General features: G+C 47.1%; 1 protein-coding gene across 1 annotated transcript; it reads left to right on the forward strand.

Moving 5' to 3' along the window:
* Positions 1 to 8,547: 8,547 nt before the first annotated feature.
* On the forward strand, positions 8,548 to 16,197 carry Tmem173 (transmembrane protein 173). Its single transcript, XM_028762792.1, has 8 exons — positions 8,548 to 8,817; positions 9,049 to 9,145; positions 9,503 to 9,729; positions 9,860 to 10,043; positions 10,287 to 10,395; positions 13,975 to 14,213; positions 14,815 to 15,001; positions 15,400 to 16,197. Exons 3-8 carry the CDS (start codon positions 9,503 to 9,505, stop codon positions 15,591 to 15,593), a joined length of 1,140 nt encoding a protein of 379 aa, XP_028618625.1. The 5' UTR covers positions 8,548 to 8,817; positions 9,049 to 9,145; the 3' UTR covers positions 15,594 to 16,197.

Raw genomic sequence — 16,197 nt, forward strand, 5'->3', positions numbered from 1 at the left:
ACAGCATGAGTTAATACAAGCAGTCTTTATGATGAACCTTTGCTGGATCGTATAGCAATGTTTTATCAGTTAGGCACTCAGTTAGGAACTCAGATAATATTAGGACAGAGTCATAGCAAGAAGAGGAAATATGAAACATTTAATTGACGGCAACTGAGTTTAGGTAATGAGGTAACAGATAATCTGTGAAAGCATAGCTGTCAATGTAGTCAGAAGCCTGAGAAAGAGTAAACAATAATCTACCAGTTATATATTATTTTAAAAAATGACAGAGTCCACTAGCCAACAGTTCCTGTGGTCTCCATAGTCTCTTGGGTGAAGTCAGTTTGGCTTCCAAGCACAGAAGACGCAGGGCTTTTTTCTGTGGAATGGATATGCGTGACATGAGAAATGACTTATCTTGGTTTGACTTAGCTAAGTCATTTGACTCAGAGCATCCAGTTTAGCCCACTGTGTTTGTTAGTGACTATATCATCACATACAATCCAGGCTGTATCTTCTAGGTGTCTGGTGTCCAAGTCTTCTGAAACCATCTTGGGTCAACTGTTAGAGGCTTTGGGAATTCTGTCGGCCATAAACTTAAATATACTATTAGCAGACTTCTGACAAGATTGAGAGCCATAAGGATTGGTTGTAACTGAATAGAATTTAATAGCAGTAGTAAAAATCTATTAAGACAGAGCCTTTCCTATCCTGTCTTAAGTAACTTTGGCAGGTTGTGTAGATAGAGAAAAGCACACTTTTGTATTAGCAAAGAAATATTTGGCTAGGACCAGAATAAGAAAACTGGATCATATGGCTGGTGGGGGGTTGGGTGGCAGCGGCAGCAGGGAGGGACTTCCTGCTAGCAGCTGGAAGTCACTGCCCGGTGTCTCTGGCAGCTAGAGTTTGCAGTTGGCAAGGAAAAGCAAGCATGTCCCATATCACAGCAGTGTTCATGTTAGTTTTTTTTAATAGTGGAAGGCACCGCTAGTACTCACTTTACAGGTCCCAGGCAGAGAGGGAGAGGGAACGCCTCCCTTGCCTGCTCGGGTAGCCAAGTCCTTTGTGCGGGTGGTTGTGCACATGGGGAAGCAAGTCTATCTGGTCTGATGTAAACCTGCAGACGTCCACTAGAGTCTCAGCAATTCCCCCATTTTGGTTTAATTAAAAAAGAAAAATTAGAAAGAGGTGTGGGGTTGAGCAGGTTTCGTGGCTAAGAGAACTTGGAGTGGGGAACAGGCAGAACACGTGGAAGGAGTATAATGAAGGTAGATAAATGCTCGAACATAGGGGATTTGTTTCCATTTACCAGACTGCTGGCAGTATGTTAAGACCCCTTAAAATAATTGGGTCTAGCGTGCCATGAAGTGGCTACTTTAGTCCATTATCTAGAGGGTATTGAATCCAGACCTTATTGCAGAGGTGTATCAATTTGGAAGGCCTCAAATCAGGCATTAATTTTAGAGATTTGTGGTTTTTCAGTAGACAACCCAGTGGGGTGTCTGTGGGTACAGTCAAAGACAATGTGGTACCCATTGGGTGACGTGGCTGTTACCGACCTATCAGTCGGCGTCATGAAAAAAAAGCTGGCAATGAAAAATCAGGCTGGCAGCCTAGATATCAGGTCATCACGAGAATATCTAGGGGCCTCAGCGGGGCTCCTGGAGCCTGCCAGAAAGTAGCCCACCTAGTACCAGGATTTCTGGCATCTGCAAGAGCTTGGGGGTGGTGGTGCTGGGAGCTACTTTCTAGGAGGGAAATCACCCAATGGTCAATGTCCTAAGTTGTAGGTCAGCTAGAGGCCAGTCATATGGACTGGGGCAATGGAAAGCCAACCCCTTAGCCCAGGGAAGGCTGATCAGGCACTAACTGGGCAACCAGGGTCCCTCCCGCCAATTGGAAGCTCCTTACCAATTAATATGCCGGTGTGTGTTTGCAGGTTTGTGCAGTCTGGTATCAGGAAAGGTGGAACCGTGAGGTCTGTGTCCCCTGTCTGGCTACCCAGTCCACGTGGCAGAGCACCACATGGGGGCCGCAGTGGCACAGCTCACGTGGTAGAAGTTTTGTGAGCTTCGCATCGGCAGATGTTCATTCATGTGCCTGGTGACGGCAGGTAGCAGCAGATGGAGTCCGTGTGGTGTAGCAGTGGCAGCGGTGGCGGTGGCGGTGGGGTTGTGGCAGGCCACATGGTGTCCATCCTGCGCAGTCATAGCAGCTGGAGCCAGCGGCTGCACGGGTCTCGAGGTTCCCAAAGGCTTCGTTCCCGGGTTTTGGCACCATTGTTAGACTTTGGCACTCAGCTTAGAACAGACAACACCAGACCAAATGGTTCCAAAGGGGAGGGGGTTTATTCAGAGGGCAAAAGTGGGGAGAGAAACGGGAGAAGATGGCGGAGGAAAAGGAGAGAGAGAGGAGAGAAGTGGAGGAGTAGAGGCCATGACCATGTGGAGAGAGGAGGAAGGGAAGGGGAGAGGGGTGAGGGGATAGAGAGAAGCTAGAGGCAAGAGAGCAGGAGAGCAAGAGAGAGAGGAGGCAAGCAGCCCCTTTTATAGTGGGCAGGCCTACCTGGCTGTTGCCAGGTAACTGTGGGGAGGAGCATACCTGGGTGTTGCCAGATAACTGTGGAGGTGGAGTTTAGACAGAATACTAACAAGAACAGAACCCTAAAAGGGAGTTGGAGAGATGTCCAGTTGTTAATAGTGTTGCTGTACAACCACAAGGACCTGGGTTGAAATATTAGCATTCATGTAACAAGTTAGGCATGGTCTCTTACATGCCTGTAATACCAATGCTTGGGGGATTGGGACAGGAGAATCTGGGGGACTCTCTGTCTGCCAGATTAGCTGAAACTGCAAGCTGTGAGTTCAGGAAGAAACCTTTCTTTGGAGGAATAAGTCAGAGAATTATAGAGGACACCAGATGCCCTTGTTTGGACTTTATACACAGGCCTATTCACATGTGCATATAACACATACACACACACACACACACACATACACACACTCACAGAGAGAGAGAGAGAGAGGAAGAGAGAGAGAGAGAGAGAGAGAGAGAGAGAGAGAGAGAGAGAGCATGTTGGAGGTCTCTCTGTGAATAGATCATGGAAAGTTTGTTGTTGTTGAGAAAATGAAGCAGACACTCCATCTCAACAGTCTGTTTTATTGGAACAGTGAGACACCTCAACATTTCTGAGAGATGAAAACCGAGCTCATGTAGAGGGACTGAGGTCGATGTAAGTACACATGCACACACATGAGGAGCTACCAGGAAGTTACAGCTATTTTTTGTGGCTTCACTGGGAGCAGGGTGGGTTGTTTTCGCTACCCAGCATATGTTTGTGCAGGTGGAGCGGTCAGGCTGGGGTTAAGCCATGATTTATGGCTAGGGACTATTGCCCAGTATACCCTGACTCAGTTCCTCATAACCTCAAGCAATTACCCAATACTACCACTGAGCTATGTATCCAGCCCTTTTTTTTTTCCTTCTGATTTTCAGATAGTCTCCCCAGGTTGCCCAAGCTGAACTCACTCTGTAGTTCTCACTGACCTGGATCTTGACATTCTCCTGCTTTAGCCTTCCAAGTACCTGGAATTACAGGTCTGCGCCTGGAATATATGCACAGCTTTTTTTTCTACCTCTTGGAGATTTGTTTGTTTGTTTGTTTGTTTATACAAGGTTTCTTCTGTATGACTGTGGCCATCCTGAAACTTGCTCTGTAGACCAGGCTGCCCTTGAACTCAGAGATCTGCCTGTTTCTGCTTCCCTAGTGCTGGGATTAAAGGCATGTGCTACCACCTTCCTGCTTGGAGATTTTTAAAATTAAATTTAGCAATTATACTTATTTATTTATTGGGGTGTGTGTGTATGCACACAGATGTGGAGGTCAAAGAACAACTTTTGTGGGTTAGTGCTTCCTTCCAACATGTAGGATCTGGGATCAAACTCGGGACTCAGGCTGTCAGGCTTAGTATAAGTCCTGTACGAAGCCTTCTTTCTGCCTTCTCCAGCACTGAGCCTCCCATTGTAGTCCATGGCTTTTCTGAAATTTGCCATGTAGCCAAGAAGTTCAAGGATGACCTTAAACTTCTAATCCTGGCTTGAAATGTATACATGCGTTATATAAATTCATGTAAATGTGAGTAAAACCATTATTTAAAAAAAAAAAAACAGCCGGGCAGTGGTGGCGCACGCCTTTAATCCCAGCACCTGGGAGGCAGAGGCAGGCGGATTTCTGAGTTCGAGGCCAGCCTGGTCTACAGAGTGAGTTCCAGGATAGCCAGGGCTACACAGAGAAACCCTGTCTTGAAAAACCAAAAAAAAAAAAAAAAACAAAAAACAAAGAGACAAAGAGAGGGTAGAGGTGCTGAGGGAGTAGGGGAAGGGCAAAAAGAGTCTTGTGAAGTGTGAAGTGAAAGTAGCCCAGTGTGCAGGGCAGTTACAGGAAGGGGCAGGAGGAGAGGGAGAGGGAGATGGGGAGGCAGAGGCTCTGCTAAACACACTTTGTTTGCATCGTGAAACCTGCTGTGAGTTATCTACCGGAGAAGACCACACAGACACACGTTTAAGCCAATAGAAGTCTCTTTTAGCTGGCTGGCAACTACACTAGATGTTTCAGATCCCAGTGTTGCCTCAAACTTTTCCCAGGGTGAGCTTTGCAAATGAATTACTTAATCTAGCTAGCCAGTATAACAGACACAGAAACTGGTATTTTATTTACAAGCTCTAAGCTTAGACTGGGTAGGTTCTAAGCTGTTCTCACCTGCATCCAAACCATATACCCCTTGTTAGTTGTTGTTTGAGGCTCACTCAGGCTGCCTCTGCTTCACCAGCCTGGCCTCTGGATGCACTTCTCTTGGCCACGTGATCATGATCTAACTCCTCTGATGACAGCCTCCTGCTTTCTCTTCCTCTACCTTCTTCTCTGTGGTCTCTCTGGAGCTCCCTCACTCAGGTCCCGCCTTTCTCTCTCTCCTGCCTACTCACAGGCTCTAAGCCTTTTAACATCCAATAGCTTTAAACTGGGGAGCAAGGTTTATACAGCAAAGGCTGGTATACATGAGAACGCATTCATCTGAATGGCAACCAGATCTTGGGGTTGAGGATCTGTGCACAAAGGTTAGCATTTATACACATAGCAACAGACCACCCCAAACAGAGCTTTCAAGCACAACTATATCCTTAGCTGATGTCCTTCAGTTATCAAGAACAGTTAGCCAGGATTGGTACTACAGAAGCCTGAAAGCAAGACTTTCCCAGAACTATGGACTATGGATGGGTTGGGTCTTTGTTTTCATCTTGCAGGTGGTGCTGTCTATGCTCTGAGTTTTACAGCCCAAATGGTACTTATGTCATGAAGTCAGTTGTGCTAAGGTCTGGGGGTCTGTTACAGAACCTGACACCTTGAATGGTAACTCAAAAAAAAAAATTAAAACTCCATATGGTCTCAAAAGAAACTCTAGAAAAGGTGGAAGTTAGAGGTTAGAGGATAGCTGTAAGGAGAAAGGGACAGAGACGGTTGCTCAAGGGGGGCAGGGTTTCTGTTTGGGGTGATGGAACAGCTATGAAAAATGGTGGCAACTCAGTCAACCACACACATCAATTCTGTGGCTCATTTCTTGGTCTTTTGGCTAAGATCAAGAATAATCTATGCTACTTAGTTGTGTTTTGTAAAGTAGTGTCACTGTATTTCCACTTCAGCCTTCTAAATGTTATTATCATGGAATCCATAATTACACCTGGCAAAGCTCACACTGCTAGAAAGACAGAAGTCAGACTGAGTCATAGGTCCACTGCAGTCACTGACAGTAAAACTTCCCCAATGTTGATTTCGTCATGCTGAGATTGTGTGGGCCAGAGGCTACCAGACACATTCACGCTTTGTCAGGATGAAGCTTCCTTTGAGTGGATAAATAAGAGACATCTTCCAAGAGCATCAATGGAGAAGACAGAACCGGCCTGGAAATAGAAATAAGAACCTGTTCAGACTAGCACTTCTGAGTTTCTGGACAGAAGAAGCAACTACAAGAAGGACGTGAGAGTAACAGTCTGCATGCCAGAGAGCAACTTGAAGCTAGCTTGCCTCTGTGGCCTTTGGCCTTCTCTTTGGCTGATGAGAGTTGATCGCAGACAAATACACTCCTTGCCTGTCTATAAAGCTGGTCTGTCTATATGTGGAGGACAGTCTCAGGCAAGCTCTGTTACACAGTTTTTCCCAGGCCTGGCCTCAGGGTTCTAGTCAGCTTCTCAAACGTCTCAGTTCACTGACCAGGTCAGAGATTTGATTGTATCCTCAATGTGCTGAAGCCCTGTCCTCCAGTATTGTGTCTGTGTCTGTCTTCTGTTGCTAAAAGCACAGTACAAACTGGATAGGCTACAAATAAAGTAGCTTTATTTCAGTTTGTAATTCTGGTGCAAGGCCAAAGGACCTCATTCAGTATTAACTTTCTTGTTGGCAAAACACCAAGGGAGGGCATTATGTGGCCGAAGACAAGACACATGCATTTATTTATTTACTTTGGATCTCTGAGACAGATTCTTATTCAGTCTGAGCTGTCCTAGAACTCACTATTTATCCACGGATGACCTTGAACTTTCTGCTTCTACTTTCCAAGTGCTGGAAGTACAGGAGCAAACCACTGTGGCCGGCTGAGGCATCAGTGTGTATCTCCACTGCTCTTTTCTTCTTATAAATCCACCAGTGTTGGGTAACAGATGCTCCACCCTGATGACCTTCCTTAACCCCAGTCCACCCTAAAATGCCTCGTTTTTGAGAACCATGGTTGGACTAAATACCCATCCCTGGAAGGGAAACCACATTCAGACCATGCAGCCTATCATGGGACATTTTTTGGATGTCTTTAAATGTAATTGAGGCAAAGTAAGCTCATTGGGTGGAGCACTAATGCCATCTAACTGAGTCCATAGAAAAAGAAATGCTAGATAAAGACAGATGCCCAGCAGCGCCACAGGTGAGGACGGAGATAGACATTCAGTTCCTGCCAACCAAGGCCTGCTAGCGGTGAAGGAAGCAAGGAGACTCTTTTTGAGCCCTCAGATACCTTGGTCCCTGGCTACCAAGCTTTAGAGAGAATAAAATTGTGTTGTTTGTTTATTTGTTTGTTTTGCTTTTTTTGTTTTTGTTTTGTTTTGCTTTTTGAGAGAGGGTTTCTTGGTGTAGCACTGGCTGTCCTGGAACTCCTTTTTAAGACCAGGCTGGCCAGGCACCTGCCTCTGCCTCTTGAGTGCTGGGATCAAAGGAATGAGCCACCACAACCTGACTGAGAGAATACATTTATGTTGTTTTATGACATTTAATTATAGTAGCCTTGGAAAATATTGATGTCTCTCTTGCATGTTCTCATAAATAACATATTAATTAATTAATTTACTTATTTAGTGTATATAATGCTTTGCCTGTACCACTTGCATGCCTGGTACTGGAAGAGACCAGATGAAGCATCAGAGCCCCTGAAGATGGAGTTAGGGATGGTTGTGAACAACCATATAGGTGCTTGGAAACTAACTTAGATCCTCTGGAAGGGCAGCCAAGGCTCTTAACCTCTCATCCATCTTCCCATCCCCTCCTTTCTGAATACTTTGTTATTGCTCACTATATAGACCAGGTTTTCCTGAAGCTCAGCCCAATCCTCCTACCTCAGCCTCCCCAGGGCTGGAATTACAGGTATGTGTCCTACCCAGCCTCCTGTCCTACCATATACATCGTACAAATGATTTTCATTCCATGTAGTGAATGAAGGGAAAATGGAATAAAAACCACCCAGATTCCTACTGCAAGGAGTCGTCCTCTCTCATGTTGCCATCTACCCAGCTAACTCTTCATGTGAAGCAACTTTGGGGAAGAGAAAGTCTAGGGAGCAGGGAGTTCCCTGCTGTTTTAAGGAAATTATTTTTAAAAATCCAGAGACTTTCCCAGAAGCCAGAATATTTCTGGGAGTTAAGGGGAGCCTCTGAGTGTCGGTATTTTCCTGTCTCTACTTGTGATATGGGGAGGGTTCACATTCTTGTCACGTTCTTATGACGTGCTCCTGTCCTGGGCCGCAGCAGCCAGCTTCTCCTTGTGCCAGGGAAAGTACATAAACCATGGCCCCCGGCATCTTCCATCTGCTCCTAGAACAAGGCATGGAGTCAACTGACTTCTGAGCAACTCCTCAGGCTTCGTGACCTCAGTGACTTGGGTAAAGTTACTGTACCTCTCTGGGCTCAGATCATCTTCATGTAAAAGAAGGATAAAGAGCTGGTCATATGGCTTGTGGCTAAACCTAAGGATCTGTTTTGGATCCCTGGTACCCACAGGGTGAAAGGAGAGAATGACCCATAAATTGTCCCGTGTCCTTCTCCAACCAAAAATAAACAACTGTAATTGTAAAAACAAACAAAAACCAGGGGCGCTGGGAGAACTGAACTGAGCAAACAGGCTTCAGGATTCGAAGCCTTTGGCTATCTGCACCTGGCCCACCCTTTACTTGGGTCTAGTACCCTCCCACTCAGCCATTCTGAGCTTGCTAAATTAAAGGCGTGGTCATTTCCCCGAAAAGAGCACCCCTCCTCTCCCAAGCTTTTTCTATTAAATTCTTTGCTCAGAGCCTGTGATTTCAGGAAGTAAAGTGTGCTCTGTTTATCCTCTCAATCTCTCCTGTCCACCCTCCTACCCCCGGTCTGATGTCCCGGGGATCGATAGTAGAAGATTTTGAGGCATCCGGAAATTCTGTGGGGCCCTGTCACTTTTGGTCCTTGTGTGGAGTCCTGGCAGGTGTCCAAGGGAGTGTGTTACATCCTGGGACCTTTAGAGGAATCCAGAGTGTGGCGGGGCTGCTGGTGAGTGACTTTCTGAACACCCCCAGCTTGGGGTTAGGAAAGGGCGGGGATATCTCATGCCTCACTTCCCCCTCCTATACTCAGACCTAGTTTATCCAGGCTGGCAGGGTGGGGTGGGGGCGCTTTGGCAGGAAACTAGCGTCTCCCCAGAGCACTGAAAACTGTGATCTGGCAAGGGGCCAGTGCTGTGGTTTTACTGAGGAAGCTGCAGTTTTTAACATTCGTTTTCAGTCTACCCATCGAGAGGCCACTTGCCAGTAGCTACAAAACAAAACGGCTCTTCGCTGTCTCTCCTGTTCCAGGAACACCTCGATCTAGGAAGCAGAAGGTAGGCTTAGAAACCGGGCAGTATTGTCCTGGTACTCCATGGTGGGAGAAACCCTGGGCTGGCAGGTCAGCATGGAACACTCTAAGGTCTAGGTCTTGGATTGTCAGTTTCTTCCTTCTTTATCACATCAGTGAGCTCAGTGGGGGATCACATGTATGCGCTGTTTACTATGAACCTCTCCTAGACAGGTGCTGTAGGGTGCTATGTGTCTAGGACATCTCCTAGAAAGGTGTATCCAAGAGCAGCCCCTGAGACTAGCTGGGATGGGAGACCCAAGGAGATGACTAGTCAGGACCTCAGTCCCTGAAGGACAGGAGAGACCCAGGAGCATGGCCATGGATTTCTTGATGCCCACAGATGCCATACTCCAACCTGCATCCAGCCATCCCACGGCCCAGAGGTCACCGCTCCAAACAAGCAGCGTTGGTCTTGCTGGTGGCCAGCCTGATGATCCTTTGGGTGTCAGGGGATCCACCGACTCACACTGTGCAGTACCTAGTACATTACCTAGCCTCGCAACAACTTGGACTGCTGCTGAAAGAACTCTGCTGTCTGGCTGAAGAGCTGTGCCATGTCCAGTCCAGGTAGCCCTCTGCAGTCTCCATGGAGACTGGATATCCAGCAAGTATCATACCCCTGACTCCTAACCTTGGCCTTCCCTGAACATTGTCAGCTGAGTTGGGCTGGGATCTGAGACTAGGCTGTCCCCTGCAGGTACCACGGAAGCTACTGGAAGGCTGTGCACGCCTGCCTGGGCTGCCCCATCCGCTGTATGGCTCTGTTCCTACTGTCGTCTTATTTCTACTATTTCCCCTCAAATACTACTGAACTGCACCTCAGCTGGGTACTTGGCCTCCTGGTCCTCTCAAAGTCCGTAAGCATACTCCTGGGCCTTCAGGTATGACACAGAAGAGGCGGATGGTGTGGGTAGATGGGACAATGGCTTGTGTTGATGTGACAAGTTCAGTGCTGAGACTAATTTAAAGGTAGGAGATCTGGGTGTGGAGCTATGAAGGCTTGGGATGACGGGCTTAATAGCAGTGATGAGAGCAAGCGGACAGCTGGTTGGGAACGTTTTCTGCAAGAGATGGGCTTTGGAGGTCTCCCTTGAAAGCCCCTCAGGCCCTTCTGCTGTCTACAGAGCTTGGCCCCAGCGGAAGTCTCTGCAGTCTGTGAAAAGAAGAACTTGAATGTTGCCCACGGGCTTGCCTGGTCCTACTACATTGGGTACCTGCGGCTGATCTTGCCAGGTAGGCCACCTCTGCAGGTTCATTGGTGGACAACAAAACACACAGCTTTTGGTATACTTTTTTTTTTTTTTGCTGTGCTTTTTGAAGTATTTCCATGGGCCGGGCGGTGGTGGCGCACGCCTTTAATCCCAGCACTTGGGAGGCAGAGGCAGGCAGATTTCCGAGTTCGGGGCCAGCCTGGTCTACAGAGTGAGTTCCAGGACAGCCCGGGCTATAAGAGAAACCCTGTCTCGAAAAACCAAAAAAAAAAAAAAAAAAAAAAGAAGTATTTCCATGACTGCCATATAATTAAATTCCTAAAGCATCCCTGTCCGTGTAGAGGGTGTTATAGAATTTTAGTGTAATCTTTGAGACAGGAGCTCATAAACTCAGGGTGCATTAAATCACCCTATTTATTTGAGGATGACCTTGAATTCTGACCCTCTTTCCTCTACTTCACATGCCCTGAGATTTCAGGTGTGAACCACCACACTTGTCTTGTTATTATTGTTGTTTTGTAATTAATTCATTTGTTGTCTTAAGGACTGACTCTGGGGCCTTACACACATCTAGTAAGCACCCTGCTACCTGAGCTGCCTTACCAGCTCAAGGACAGGACTATTACACTTGGTTTATAATAAAACCATGGTAAGAGCTGTATGGCTCTGTTCCTACTGTCGTCTTATTTCTATTGGTCCCTCTCAAATACTACTGAACTGCATCTCAGCTGGATACTTGGCCTCCTGGGCCTCTCAAAGTCCCTAGGCATTCTCCTGGGCCTTCAGGTATGACACAGAAGAGGTGGATGGTGTGGGTAGATGGGACAATGGCTAGTGTTCTTCGCCCAAGATTCATCTATGAATACTTGCCTTTGTCTCCTCTCCCTTCAGTTTTTATTGTGTGTGTGTGTATACGTGTGAGTCTGTGCACAGAGTAAGTTCTCTCCTTCCACTTTTTTGAGGCAGGGTCTTTCTTATTTCTGCGGCTGCATAGCCAATTCCCTGTTATCGCCTTGGACCTCTGAATTGGAATGCTGGAATTATGATGCACTCTACGCATATGGGTTCCTGGAATCAAGTTCACAGTGTCAACTTTTGGAGTACTTTTATTTGCTGACCCATCTCTCCAGCCTGGTTATCCTCTTTTTTTAAAGATTTGTCTAGTTGTTGTAACTGATGTCTGTGAGTGTGCCCCTGTGTGAATTGTGTGTGCTGTGTGCTTGCCCTCAAAATCCTAATTCTCCACCTGCCTTGGTCTTCTAAAAGCTAGGTTATAGGTGTATGTCCTTGCATTCTTCATATAATTCCTGTCCCTTCTCTTTCTTTCTTTCTTTTTCCTTTTCTTTTTCTTTTTTTTTTCAGTTTTTCGAGACAGGGTTTCTCTGTGTAGCCCTGGCTGTCCTGGAACTCACACTGTATACCAGGCTAGGGACTGCCCGGCTTGTCCCTTCTCTTTCTTTTGTCTTTTGGAAAAGAAACTTGTGTGCCAGGTGGTGGTGGCGGCGAACGCCTTTAATCCCAGCACTTGGGAGGCAGAGGCAGGCGGATTTCTGAGTTCGAGAGTTCGAGGCTAGCTTGGTCTACAGAGTGAGTTCCAGGACAGCCAGGGCTACACAGAGAAACCCTGTCTTGAAAAACCAAAAAAAAAAAAAAAAAAAAAGAAAGAAAGAAAGAAAAGAAAAAGAAACTTGCTAGGTAGCCCTGGCTGACCTGGAACTCATATGTTAACCAGACTGGCCTTTAATTTGTGATTCTTCTGACTGGAATTGTAGAACATGCCACCACATCTGGATTTTTGTGAATACTTTTAAAAAGAAATTTGCTTATATAGGTGTTTTGCATACGTGCCTGTATGTCTGTGTACCATGTGAGTGCCTAGTGCCTGCAGAGGCCAGAAAAAGGCTTTGGATCCCCTGGAACTGGAGTAACAGATGGTTAGCCACCATGAACCCAAGTCCTCTAGAAAAGCAGCAGGTGCTCTCAACTGCTGAGCCATCTCTCCAACCCCAACAAGTGCTTTTGAAACTTATTTATTTATTTATTTATTTATTTATTTATTTTGAGACAGGGTTTTTTCTGTGTAGCCTTGGCTGTCCTGGAACTCACTCTGTAGATCATGCTGGCCTCAGACTTACAGAGAATTGCCTGCCTCTGCCTCCTGAGTGGGACTAAAGGCATGCACCACCACCACCACCTGATTTGAAAAATATTTGTTATATGTTAGATCTTGCTAATGTGCCCTTTCTTTTTAAACTTATATACTGTATGAAATCATTATCACTCATATTTTATTTTAATCTCATTTTAAAAAGATTTATATGTTTAATTGAATTTTTCTTTTATTGAAATTTATTTTTATGTATATGGGTGTTTTGACTACATGCTTATCTGAGCTTGCATGTGCCTAGTAACTATGGAAGCCAGAAGAAGGCATCAAATCCTTGGAACTAGAGTTGTAGATGGGTGGCCACCATATGGATGTTGGAAATTGAACCCAGCTCCTCTAGAAGAGCAGCCAGTGCTCTTGACCACTGAGCCATCTCTCCAGCCCCTACCCGTTTTTGAGACAGGGTCTCATTATGTAACCCTAACTAACCTAGAACTCTCTATGTAGATCAGGCTGACCTCAGATTCAAGAGAGTCATTTGTTTCTGCCTCCCAAGTGCTGGGACTAAAAGCATGTGCCACCAAAGATTTATTTTTTTCTTTATGTGTATGCATGTCTGTCTCTCTGTCTGTAGATATGTGCGCCTGAGTACAGGTGAGCATGGAAGCCAGAAGAGGATGTCAGCTCCCCTGGAGCTGGTGGTTGTGAGCCATCCAATGTTGCCTCTGGGAACTGAACCCAGTTCCTCTGGAAGAACAGCAGATGCTCTTGCCCACTGTGCTATCTGCCTAGCCCCCCTCATTCATATTTTAGATAAGAAAACTGTGGCTTTGAGAGAGAAGCAACCTGCCTAGTCGTGAGTAAGTGAGGAGATAGGCTTGGGACCCGGGCTGCCCAGAGCCAGCACACTTGGCAGAGCCACTGGGGAACTCGTGCGGCTGCTCCTTGACTTTCAGTCCCAGGCTGTGGCTCTCCTGAATCTCTTGGACTCCAGGAAGGCTTTAGAGCTAGATGTCTGTCTGACACTGTTTCTCAGAGAATGATGATGTCACTAACCAGGGCTCTGCCAATCTCTCAGGACTGACTACTGTGGTAGTGGTGGTAGGGACCAACACAGAAATTCAGTGGCAAGGAATGGCGGCTTACTCCTTTGGTTCCATCACTTGGGTGGCAGAGGAAGCCAGATCTCTGTGTGTTCATGCTCTGCTTTACCTAATAGAGGGAATTCCAGGACAGCTAGGGCTATACACACACACACACACACACACACACACACACACACACACACACACGGGAAAACAGAATAAGGAGTGGAAAGAGGAGATCCCTGAATATTCCCTGCTTCCCCAAAATCACCTTCCTGTACAATGAGAGACATCAGACCACCCAAGTCTCTTGTGACCACACCCTGAGGAGGCTCATGAGCTCAGTGTCAGTTCTAGATTGAGTGGGAGACAAAGAAATGAGATGATTTCTTGGGCTTCCCTACTGCAGGACTCCAGGCCCGGATCCGAGTGTTCAATCAGCTGCATGACAACATGCTCTCGGGTGCAGGGAGCCGAAGACTGTATATTCTTTTTCCGTTGGACTGTGGGGTACCTGATGATCTGAGTGTGGCTGACCCCAACATTCAGTTCCGAGATATGCTGCCCCAGGCAAACATAGACCGTGCTGGCATCAAGAATCGTGTTTATTCCAACAGTGTCTATGAGCTTCTAGAGAATGGGCAGCCAGTAAGTGTACAGAGCTTGGCTTGGGGAAAAGGCCCATCTCCCAAGAACCCTGGGTCTCTAGCCACAGGCTGACAAGAATCCATGTTGTCTCTGAGCCTGTCCCAGCACAGCTGGTCCCAGGACAAGGCAAGATTCAGTTCCAAACGACACTGAGGAGTAACATTTATGGAGCAGAAGGTATTCTATGTACACCATAAGACCACTTCATTAAGCCTTACCACCAATCTGTGAGACAGGCGTGATCCCTGTTCTACAATGGAGAAAAGTGAGACTCAGGGACACGAAGGCTATGAGAGCATTTGAGGAATTTGGTGTGGGTGTTGAAAAGCCCCAAGCAAAGCAAAATCCTAGAGCCCTTCCAAGACTCCACTTCCAGTCAGAATGCCATGCTCCTGGGTCACAGGAGAAGGATCTGTGAAGGATTTAGCCCAGCCCAGGGCTACAGTTAGGAAGCAGGCACCAGAGGCCTGAGCAGGGCAATCACATCCCAGGCCTCTCGTTCTGTAGACTGAGGGAATAGGGCCTCCACCCATGGCATCAGAGTCCACAACTCACCTGTCAGGGTTGTGGCTCAGTCTAACCCTGTTTTCTCCTCCACCAGGCAGGTGCCTGTATCCTGGAGTATGCCACCCCCTTGCAGACCCTGTTTGCCATGTCACAGGATAGCAAAGCTGGCTTCAGTCGGGAGGATCGGCTTGAGCAGGCCAAACTCTTCTGCTGGACACTTGAGGAAATCCTGGCAGATGTCCCTGAGTCTCGAAACAACTGCCGCCTCATTGTCTACCAAGGTAAGAAACTGATACAGCTGGAGGGCAGGAATCAGGAATCCTAGCATCTCACCGAGGTGCCAGAGAGCAAGGAAGTAGCCTTTTCTGCACTTTCCTAAGTGGTCAGAGGGGTTATGCACTGCCCTCTCCTCCACTGGAAGATGCCTTCTTGTCACCAGAATGTGGCCAGTCTTGATTCTGCCGCTCCTTGGCTGTGTGACCTTAGGGAGGTCTTTGCCCTTTTCTGAACATCATCTCAAAAGCAGGAGGGTTGACTTCCATGACCTTGATAACTATTTCCATATCTGGGATCCCCTCAGAGCTGTGTGGTAGGTGGGAAGAGGGGAAGGAGGCTAAAGGATCATCCCAGAAGCTCCTGAGGGTGCTGCATCCTGTTGACCCCCCCATCCCTGTTCCAGAACCCACAGAGGGAAACAGTTTTTCACTGTCTCAAGAGGTGCTCCGGCACATTCGTCAGGAGGAAAAGGAGGAGGTTACCATGAGTGCCCCTCCGACCTCAGTGGCACCTCGTTCCTCCGTACTGTCTCAAGAGCCAAGGCTACTCATCAGCGGTATGGATCAGCCTCTCCCACTCCGCACTGACCTCATCTGAGGCATGGGACGGCCTTGCCTGGGCTCTGGAGATCCTTCAGCCTCCCGACTGAGCCTTCCTTCAGTGGCTGGGTGCATCATGAAGACTTCACATCTCCTCCAGATGAGTTCCACATTCCCGGGCAAGCCATTTCACCTCTCTGAGCCTCAGCCTATCCCACCATGAAAGGCGGTCATAATGCACTTCCTGTCCACTCATAGGGTTTGTGAAGATCATGCATGTAGAAGTTTGGTGTTAATGCCTGGTAAACTTGAGAGAAAGGCCAAGTATTTCCCATGGATGCTCCAGACATTCTTTGCTCTCTGTTGACCTGTGTGGATGGTACCAGCAGATCTCCGACCCTCCAGCTTCTGGTCATGTGTGTTCAATGGAGCTTTAGTGGATGGAGAGAGGGAAAAGGAACATTTGTTCTGTAGCTGTATGCAGTTACAGTGGGCTGTCCTGCCAGGCTGTCTTCTCAGTAAACATCTATTCCCAGGTTTCTAGAATGGCCTCTTCCTCTTGCCCCTAACACTGGTATTTGTGTGACACTGGTATACTTACTGTTTGGTCTCTTTATATCATGTCCTTGTACACGGTCCTTCTAAAGACACTCTTCAAATTA

The sequence above is a fragment of the Grammomys surdaster genome, unplaced genomic scaffold (genome assembly GCF_004785775.1).
Source record: "Grammomys surdaster isolate TR1022 unplaced genomic scaffold, NIH_TR_1.0 135, whole genome shotgun sequence".
Lineage (NCBI taxonomy): Eukaryota > Metazoa > Chordata > Mammalia > Rodentia > Muridae > Grammomys > Grammomys surdaster.